General features: G+C 31.3%; 1 protein-coding gene across 4 annotated transcripts; it reads right to left on the bottom strand.

The window, feature by feature from the left end:
- Positions 1 to 818: 818 nt before the first annotated feature.
- Positions 819 to 6,824, bottom strand: LOC133319567 (facilitated trehalose transporter Tret1-like). 4 transcript variants are annotated; one of them, XM_061524652.1, is made up of 9 exons: positions 6,668 to 6,824; positions 3,374 to 3,603; positions 2,964 to 3,284; positions 2,774 to 2,885; positions 2,619 to 2,696; positions 2,284 to 2,501; positions 2,036 to 2,218; positions 1,350 to 1,443; positions 819 to 1,175 (listed from the first exon to the last, which is right to left on the bottom strand). In XM_061524652.1, exons 1-9 carry the CDS (start codon positions 6,702 to 6,704, stop codon positions 1,039 to 1,041), a joined length of 1,410 nt encoding a protein of 469 aa, XP_061380636.1. In that variant the 5' UTR covers positions 6,705 to 6,824; the 3' UTR covers positions 819 to 1,038. The 4 variants fall into 4 exon arrangements, with proteins under 4 accessions (XP_061380636.1, XP_061380635.1, XP_061380637.1 ...); XM_061524651.1 differs by having other exon boundaries at positions 2,774 to 3,284; XM_061524653.1 differs by lacking the exon at positions 6,668 to 6,824 and adding an exon at positions 4,348 to 6,222 and having other exon boundaries at positions 2,774 to 3,284.
- Positions 6,825 to 10,907: the final 4,083 nt, after the last annotated feature.

Below are 10,907 nucleotides of genomic sequence, written 5' to 3'. Positions count from 1 at the left end.
ATATTTGTAATTGTTTCTATAATTACATATCAATTATATTTGAATAAGGTAAGCGTAAAAAAAAGTCTGTACCTTGAATACAACAGGCCTGGCGCAGCCGATAATATTCCACGTGACTACTATTTGAATATTATCTATGGCGACCGTTTAATAACTGTCTCTAAGGAAGCCAAACCCTATAAGTCACATATAACGCGTACATCTTCTGAAACTACTGCTGGCTTCAGACTCAAGAACGAGATGATCTGCAGAGTGGACCCTAAAACCATTCCTACTTACTCATTTCCTGTATCCTAGATATGTGTGTGAATTAGATTTAAAGTTTTTGAAATATAATAAATAACATAATACATATGAATTTACTTTTAAGGCATTGTAATTTTTTACACTACATCATATTACTTTGAGAATAAAATTAAATTTGAAATGAAGTATATAATTAAAATATCTTTAGAAATTAACAATGTCGTTCCTATGCACTTCACGTTATAACAGTCAAATTAATAGTTTTATTTAAATAAATTGTCAGATCCAACTTGTGGTTAGATGGAAAACAATTGAGGACTAATAATAATATTATCTATATTTTAATGCCTTACTATAATTCTAGCCACAACCTACTTCGACATATATATTGACATATATAGATAGGAAATGTATTTAATTCTATATTGTTAAAACAAATTTTTATTACTTTTATAATTAAAAATGAATTCAGGAATGGAATTGATATTACTTTTGATTATAAGGCAAGTGTTTTAAATAATCTATGACTTCAGAAATCTATGTCGCAATTATAAGAAATCCAAAAATACAGGTTGGATACTTAAGATTTATTTTAAAAAATTGTTATAAATATAAATATAATTCATTAGTTTACCTAGAATTATTATGTAATACAAAATGAGGTAGTGTCGTGTTTATTTTATTAATTCTCATATTTTATTAAGGTCAAGCCTCGTCACACATTATATAATTTTACTTCACTCGACACTTATTTCAAGTAAATATTAATAAGTCCCACATAATAATAACTACTTAAAATAATTTTCTCTCCAAAAATTTTTTTTGAATTACATCCACTGACAATTTTTTTGTTTCTGGAAGATAAATGAAGGCGAATACCGCCGTGAAGACAGAACAACCGGCGAAAATAAAAAAGATCGGTCCCAGACCTGAAAACAAAAAATTAAATTAATATTTATATTTTAAATATGTTTTAAAATAAGAAAGGAGAGTCCATACTTTTTCACAAAACACACACACACATACGAATGCACACATCCACACACACACGCACGCAAATATATATTTAAAGAAGTATTGAAATTTCAATGTGAAATATTTACCGTAAGCGTTGAAGAGTGGATTGAACATAAAAAGCATTAAAAAGATACAAAAATAAGACCACTCAAAAATAAAGGTGCTGGCAAAACTTTTGATCTGAAACATAAGAGAAGTAAATAATACTAATATATTTTATACAATAAAAATAAAAAGAAGATTAAATTCTAAATCGTAAGTACTCAGATATATTCGAAAAGTCTTCGCAATAAAGGCCTTGGGTTATTTAAAAGATAAGACGGGGTATGGATACGACTGACTTGACATATACGAAATATTGGAGTGTAAATATATCTCCAGGTATCCAAGTTAGAGTTCGTCATTATTAACGTAAAGAGAATATTTTTATACATTTTGCTAGAACTATGGAACAAAAAATTATTTTCCGTATATATCATTGCACTTCCTAAGTTTTTATAGTATTTCCTTGTTCATTACAGAACATGCCTTCAAATTCCAAATCCTCTTGTATGTGATATTCACACTTTTATCTTTATTTTTTTAATCAGATAAACGGCCTCTGCTTTAGTCTTGTTTGAGAAAAAAAAAACATTTAACATTGCGAATATCATTTTTTCACTTGATATTGAGTTTAAGCGAGAAGACTATGATAAAATTTATTTGCAAACAGCATTTTATTTTCAAGTTTAATATTTTTATAATTATTAAAGATATATAATATGCAATTTACCTGAGGAAGAAATACCTCTCCCATTAAAACGTGAGGCACAGTACCAGCTCCAAAAGTATAAGTCATGGCATAAATATAAATGAAACCTGCTGTCAACCAGCCGGGACCCCACTGAAATTGTATTTGGGTCCCTAAAATAAGACACAACAGACCAGTGACCAGTGAAGAGCCTATTAGTAACGCCTGAAAAAATATATTGAATGATGATTTTAATTTTATTTATTATATCCTTTAACTGTATTACTTACTCTTCGGCCAATTGCTTCGACTAAGAGGGCTTCAAAGAAGCCAGTTATTATCATTGTCAAGCCAAATATAACGGACGATACAGTTGACGACATGCTCGGAACTGCATTCGCAAATAGTGGGTCTGCGTATACTTGTACTACAGTCAAGCCTTGAAATACACATGTGGTAAGAAGAACGAGTAGTACAATAAATGCACGACGAGTAGAAGGCGAATTCCCTAAAAATGTAACAAACCCTCTTAAAAAATTATTTTCAATAAATGAGATATTATAATTAAAACTAATAAATATAAAATAAATATTAATTCTTTTATTATTATCGTTATCATATCTACCGAAAAATTTTAATATTGATACATTTTTTCGAGTTGCTTTCGTTTCCGGATTTAAGTTCTCCATTTCGGGGATGTCATCTGTAATGATATTCTTGTTAAAGAAAATCGATAGCTCCCTTATTTATTAAAACACTATTTTTAGCAATATGTCATACTTAATTTTATGTCACTGTTTTTTATAAGTTGTTTTAAGTTCTCTAGATGTGTTATGACTTCTATAGAATCAAGCTCAAGTCCTTTATAATAGGCAATGGATTTAGCAGCTTCCTGAAACGAGTAACATCCAGCATATATTCCTGTGATACACCTAGTACTTTTCGCTTCCACTAAAAGAATAAACCTTACCTTATCCAAACCCTTCCTCAGTAAATACAAGGGTGATTCTTTTAAAAAGAAGAACAATACCATACCAATGAGGGCCAAACTTAGTCCTATATAGTTCAATGTACTGTAGTCTACTATACCACCTATCCCATAAGATAATAACATTCCTATTCCATGGAAGATTATACCACTGGAACTCAGGGCTCCTCTGATGGATGGTTCAGAAAACTCATTGATGTAGACCGGAATGATGGGAAATACACAGCCACCAAGACCGCAGAGAGACATCGCACAAATAACCCCTTCAACCCTTTTTACTGACACCAATACTATCCATGCCATCTGAAAAAAAAGAAATATTTATTGCACCTGGCACACAATATGTTTTAGATAGATCTCAACGAAATCTACTACGTATCTAGAAATCGTACCAGTTGTGGCGAAAATAAAATAATTAAGGCACGCTTCCTTCCTAATAAGTCCGAAAGATAACCACAAAATGGAGTTATTATAAGCGTGCTAGCAGACGCAATACTTCCCATAAGTGAAATTTCACTTTCTGTCATAACTCGGTTTAGTGGCGTGTTCTCTGAACTAAAGAGCTTGATAGTAGAAGATGGTAGTGTGAATAGTAGACCCAAGGTCGTACATGTGTAAGTTACTGTAAAAAAGAAATTTTAGGTAAAATATTTCATCATATTTCATCATGTTATATTATGTGACGTAGCAAAATCAAAATAACGCTCAATAAATTCTTTATATCGCCGTGATTTGACTAGACTGCATACCGGGCGTGGACTACGAGGGGAGAAAGGGTCCAAAATTTCAGGTAGTCAATCAATGTACGGTAAAACTATGCATTTTATGGTGCCTAAGGTGAGCGATGTCATATATATATATATATATATATACAAATCATTAATATTTAAACAAGCCATTAACATATAATCCTGTTTAAGAAACATCTATATATAATTATTCGTTGATTTATTTATTTAATTTGAATTAAGATAAGGAAGTCTTACAAACTGGTCAGATTTTATTTCAATATGTGATGAGATGGATCTTAATATGTTCTTTCAAAATAAAACATTATTTTTTATAAACTATTGCTAATAAATTTACGAGAGAAAGGGTTTTATTTTAATCTCCCAAACAAATTAATTTTTTTTGGAACTAATCACAATTTTCTACTTAATTTTTTTACAATTCCAAATGTATATATACTAATTACGTTAATGACAACCGGAGATTTTTAGCAAACTAAACTTTTCCTATAATATATTTATAATTAAAAGTTACAACTAAAACCTGTTCTGATAAAAAATAATGAGCGATGTTAGATCAAATATTGAATGTCTCTTGATGATTGAACCTTACTAAATATATTGTCTGGAGTACTGACATTGAGTATTAAATTAGAGTTTCTCGTACATCGACGACCTGGTAGCTCGGCAGCATCAGCGGTTGCCCAATAGGTATTGCATATAATGTGCTAAGTATAACTGGGGTCGAAGTGACAGCAGTTGCTTAATAGTCTGAGTCTATACTCTCAGGGGACTAGTCCCCATAGCAGCAACTATTTGAGGAGTTTCGGCGATAATGTTGCTGGTGCAGATTCATGGGTTTTCAATCCACTTGATTCGGCATTAGTATGCTCTTTTTATCTATCGTGGTTCTTGTTTTTTTTTTTGGTACTTTTAGTTTTCGTTCCTTTAAAATGACTTTGAATGAGAATGATTAACGTAAATGCAGCTTTAGCAGCTATAATATTATACAGAAGTATCATGGTGAGATATGATATGGTATCTCTCTGGTCCGATTTAATTGTGTTCTGGACTGGTATTCCATCTTTGTAGGTTTTTAGGGTTCAGTGTATTCAGTGTCATGTGAGGAATCTTGTCAGCCTCTAGTGATGCATAATTATTAATATAATTTCTAGCTTCTGTGAATTTCAGTGGCCCCCCTATAATTTCATCGCTGATGTTAAGTGTATAGATAGCTTCGATCTGTAGAGAACACTCATGTGGCATAGTAGCGAGATAGCTCCCGGACATAATTTTCGTTTATTTTAGAAAATGTAAGAGTATTAGAGCGATAATCCAGTTGCTCTAATACTTTTTCATAGATAAGCATTCAAACTTCGGGTATTCTGTTTCCATGTACCTGAACGATTTTCAATCGGTTGCTATAAAGGAATACGGAGGTATAAAGGTCTGCCATAGCTTATTAGGCCCAATGGAAAATTCAAGGATATCGACAGGTATAATTGAGAAACTGAAATTTATTACTATACATTTACCTACCACTAACTACCAAATTGTATTCAATAATAATAGTCTATTAAATCAGCACCAAAAATGTAATGAATCAAAGCTAAAGCTGTCAATTCATGGCAGGGACCCGGTTCGAAATATTGTTATACTAATTGGTCGCAGACATTATTAACTGAGTTAGAAACGTGAGTCTTCCTGTCAAAGTCCGGTAGCAACTTTAATAATCTATAAAAAGTGTCAACGTCAGCTACTTTACCGTCTAAATCTCATTTTTCGTCTATAACACCAAACCTATAATTTTTATCTAAACTATTTTTTAATCTAGAGTTACGATATTCGAGTGGATAGAAAATGGTGGAATAAGGATTGGCAACACTTAGAAATTGTTTACACTACTTACATCTATTTGTTTTGGCTTTTCGTTACACTGATTTCTAAGTGTGTCCTCAGCAACGTTCGTTGATTCGCATAAATATACGAGTATAAAAATCTTAAAAGTGTAAGCCGCTGAATATGGCCCGCTTGGAGACGATTTTGGTTTCAAGACGTATCATGACTACTTCGACTTATCCTACCGACTGCGGGAATTATGTAGGGTGCGTTTCACAGCCGCTAGAGGTTCCAGCAAAACTTCGAAACTTACCTATATGTTTATTAGATTAAATATTACATAGTTAAAATTTCTGACCTATACCTAAGAGTGTATTATTGCCCCGATGGCAGGACAGCAATGCCATTCCATTGCTTGTGCTGTATCTTCAATATTCTAGTTAAAGAAGCCGTGTGTTCAGTTCGCCAAGTCAGCATCGTCACTCGTAATGTGATATTTTATCCAAACAACGAGATTGCCAGGGCGATGTTCGTTTATTTTTAATGACATACTTTTAAGTAAAGTCACATAATTTATTTTATTTCATGAATTTTCCTTATATAACAATCTCAATTATTTTCTCCAGAAACAATAATTTATTGCAAGTAAATTAAAAATTAATTAATAAATTAACATAACCATTTAAAAAGTGACTGACTTTTGATTTAAAGGTGATATGTATTATTGACTAATTACTGACTAATTGATTAACTAGCAACAAGTCCATTGATAGTTCTGTATTATAATCTTGTTATTTTTATGTTTTATTTACTATTAAAATAGATTTTTTCGAAATTTATGACACATTTAATTCGTTTATTTTCGTCACTTATTTCCCTGGGGTTAGTTTAATAAATTAAAAACATACCTTAGTTATTGAGGTGTGTTGGACATTGTCATTAACTGGTACAATATCATATTTTATTTTACAATATTTGTAATCAGTTGTATTGCTTTTTATATCAAGAATAGTTAAGGTTTAAAAACCGTTTATAAAAAAAATATTGTAATACATAAAACTCCTTGGAACCTATTTTAATGAAGAAAAGTCTTAAAATAAAATTAATATTTCAACTTACTTATAAATGTAGAAAGAATTTGTTTAATAATACTCATTGTGATATATTTTCAATAAACTCAACAACACCTTTAACTTGCGCTCTGGCGCACGTCGAGATAAAGACTGCAGATTAATTTGTAAGTGAAACGGACGATAGTTTAATTTGTTGTTTGTACAAATTAGTCGAGTTTGTTTATTATTAGATGTTGTCTGGCAGGTGGTGGCTTATTGACAGTTGGCTATTTGGATCAAGACAGATGAAATGTCACTTGTCACTATGAAAGGAAAGCTTATTTTTCAAAATACCGTTTACCTTTTCTGGTTTATTAATACTATTTTATTAAAATAATACATAGTATTCATATCTTCTTAATGCACCTTTAGCTAAGAAATAAGAGTCATTTTATATTTTCGAAGGTCACTTTTGTTTTCTTTTTCAAATTTGTGATTATCAGAAAATTTTCACAGAATCTTCACCATCAGTTGAAAATCGATGGCAAAAACCAATCAAAGCATACTATCGATAAAGGTGGTCGAGAAAAGATATGTTTATGATATTACCAATACAGTCATTGTGTGTTTGTAATTTTCATTTTTCTAATAATGTAATTTCATATGAAACTGATTGTTATATTTACAGACGAAAGCTCTCAGCATTCCATGGATTCACCGTGCTAGTGCCGGGTCCATCGCGTTGCAGGGAGAGGAACTTCAACAGTGCCTGGGACTTGCGACCCAGCTGTAGGTTTAAGGGGCCCCTATCTGACGCGCGTTAAACGCTCTTCTTTACTGTCCAAGCTCCTCTCTCTACCTATAATCTAAATATATATATATATATATATATATATAACACAGAAAACTGTTATATATAAATAAGAGTTAAAAAATTCAACATGCCAATTAGGTTTACAATTTAAATCATTATTTATTTATAACAGTAGCTGTTAATACAGCCTTACACAAGTGAATATTCTTGTGTACATTTATTTATCTATTTTATATAAACAAAATACAGTGAAATTTATAAAATATAAATTTCTTGTTCCTTTTCAAATAAAAAAAAAATATATGAATATATAATTTATATTTATCATAACAAAAATTTAATTTTAAAATTTTGACCTTAGATTTTCTCCGTTAATATTTATTTCTCATTGAGAAATTTTTTAACGGATTCCGACTAATTTAGTAGAGGTGATAGGTTTTGGGTGATGGGTAAAAAACAAGATATATTAAGCCCCTAGAAAAATAAAAAATAATTATTATTAATTACTACAATGCTAATTATTAGATTATCAATCATTATTCAATTCAATCCATTAAGTGTCACAAAAAAAAAACATGCGCTATATTTTGAGGTCTCGTTGTGTGTTGTTGTCTTGTTTTATATTTTTGAGGATTGGATACCAGTCTTACAATGGCCAGCCATATTCTCTAATAAAATTAGTATATATTATTGTGAGTTAAGTTATGTAAATTTTATTTTATTAGCTTTTGCCCGCGATCACGTCCGCTTGAAGATAAGAGTTGTTTTCGGAGAGAAATGTTTAATTGGTCAAAAAATTATATATGTATATAGCAATTTACGTTGGAGCATCTTCACTTTAAATAATCTATACACCGACTATAACGCCGTCCGCCAAAGTAACTAAATAAAAAATTTTTAGTCTAAGAAGTATTAAAAATAAAATATTTTCCGGCCACAACCGTTTCTGAAGTAGGCAACACCCTCTCATCCCTCATGAACGCCACAACATAGTTCACTCCAGCATGAAGCGAAGCCGTTTTAATAAATTTAAATAAAGTTAAAGGAACCACTTATTGTGAGATAACGACGATAGTAAGACATATGGTACGACATTGCTTTATTGTATAATCAATAGTTTTGGCAGCGCTAGCCAAGTAAGGATTTTTTCGGGTAATTTTTTTACACCTTAGGTTTCGAAAGACAAAGATGCCCCAGAGCAAAAGTCAAGGCTTCAATTCTACAAGCAGTTTATGATAGGAGCACAAAGTAACAGAGTAGGGTTAGGATCAAGTAGGAAAGTTCAAGGTACGGATATATTGAAGTCTTTTATTTGGCAAGACGAGAATGATAAAAATAAGATCCATGCAATGGGTTTAGAAATGCAGAACGAGTGGTTCGACATAGAAGATTTTTGCATCCCATTAGCACTAAAATGGCGCATCTTAATCCATGATTAGTCGGCAGCATTGCTGAAATTATATATATATAAGATGGGGTAAAGGTACCGAAAGACTTACTATATCTGCGGGAAGGCAGTTGGAACTGCTAGGAATTTGTTAGTGGGATGCAAGGTACTCCTGGAAAGCGGTCAATACTCGCGTCGTCAGGTAGGGTTCTGGAAATCATACGTAAAGCGGTAAATCTTTCGGTAGAAAGAGCGCATAGGGAAATAACCAAAAACGAGTGATCAGTAGGTTTTGTGAGATAGAGCACAAGGGCTATAAAATCAAGCGTCCAGCCTTACTCCATCCTTAAAGTGGCTTCGGATTGAACTATAATGATGGATACGTATGAAAAACAATACAAAATCCCCGAGGATATTTGTGCGTTGGCCTCTAGACCAGACATATTTATGTATTCGCGAATTTTAAACCGCGTTGTGATGATAAAGCTTACGGTTCCTTGGGTAACCAACATTCCCAAAGATCATACCATCAAGGTCAACAAATATTACGAGCTTACTATCGAACCCACTAGAAATAGGTTTGTCGTGGATTTATACGAGGTAGAAGTGGGAGCGAGAGGTATAACGGCTAAATCTCTCTACAACCTACTAAAAGACTTGGGCCTGTCCAGAACTCACGTCAATTCATTCTTGGAACGTACTTCGAAGGCAGCCCTAGTAGGTTAGTAGCGTTTAACACGCGTTAGATAGGGGCCCCTTAAACCTTTACCTGGATCGCAAGTCCCAGGTACTGTTGAAGCTCCTCTCCCTGCAACGCGATGTACCCGGCGCCCGCACGGTGAATCCATTGAATGCTAAGAGGTTTCGTCTCTGAAGCAAATTTCAAACAATTCAAATTATTACAGAATTTAAAAAAAAAACTACCTTTGAAATAGTGAACAACTACATTTTTTAAATTAATATTTCACATATAATAAGTTTAAGATTTATATATTCATAGTGATATACAAAATTATTAATAAGACGAAATCGTGGTAAACATTTTAGATATAAAAAAAATCTAGAGTCAATTCAAAATTCATTCTTTGAATACTGTCATTCCAAATGTAAAATAAAAAAAGAAAAGAAACAAACTGTAAACTTTCAAGAATTCGTTGATGAGTTCATTCATTGGGTATGTTTTAATTAATTAATTATATTATTAGAACATTAAATATGACTCGGATTTAACTAATGATTTTATTCTAAATATAATAAAGAATAATCATTAATCATATCAATGAGTTCTTAAAACTTATTTTAATTTTCTTTTAAGTGATTTATATTTACATTTCCACAATTATCTTTTAGAAAATATTTAGAAGCCTTCATATAAGAGATGCTGCAAATTTGCAATGTTATTAATATTTTTCTTTAAAAGTAATAATTACAAATTCAATAATGTATCCACAGTTATTGTATGTATGATCGTCCACAATCTATCTTCTATGCAATAATTTTTTTTGTGGACCCCCTCTTGTAATTGTATTTGTAGGTATTTAATTACACACGGTAGACCTTCAGTGGTAGAGGGTAGGTTAATTTAGAGAGTTATATATGGAATGTTTAATTGTATTATATATAACAGTTGCTATTTTTGTTATTTTAAGATTTTATTAAAAACATGTTTGGGACTGTTAAAAGAAAGATTTTTATTTAAGTTATGTTGTTTTACATAAAATGGTTCTTCTGTGCAAGTGGTTGAATAAAAAGAAGTTCGCTAGAGTGACGAGCAGCGGCAGATTTGTCGCAATAGATTTTACTGACATAAATTTTCATTACTACTTAAATATTCTACCCAAAAAAAAAAACTATTTACTTTAATTATAATTTGAAAAAAATGTTATATATAGGAGGAAAAAATTGTTTATTTATAGATATATATATTTATAAATGCCAGCGCCACCGCCTACTTAAGAATATTTGTCGATTTTAGGGTATTAAAATAGTTTTTCACGGACTAATGTTGATGAAAATCGAAAAGTAATAGGACTTTTCTAATATTTCACAGTTACTCTTTTTTGCTATTCTTTTTTTAAATAATAATTAATTAAAAACTGTATTTAA

This window comes from Danaus plexippus, chromosome 25, assembly GCF_018135715.1.
Source record: "Danaus plexippus chromosome 25, MEX_DaPlex, whole genome shotgun sequence".
Lineage (NCBI taxonomy): Eukaryota > Metazoa > Arthropoda > Insecta > Lepidoptera > Nymphalidae > Danaus > Danaus plexippus.
This window is presented reverse-complemented; position numbering and strand designations above follow the sequence as displayed.

Bases quoted from the DNA above. Each gene is read 5' to 3' on its own strand.
- LOC133319567 (XM_061524651.1), bottom strand. From the start codon at position 6,704: ATGAGTATTATTAAACAAATTCTTTCTACATTTATAA. The intron at 2,502-2,618 runs GTAGATATGATA...TTACATTTTTAG, and splicing joins ATCAATATTAAAATTTTTCG to GGAATTCGCCTTCTACTCGT. The intron at 1,444-2,035 runs GTAAATTGCATA...CTTATGTTTCAG, and splicing joins GAGAGGTATTTCTTCCTCAG to ATCAAAAGTTTTGCCAGCAC.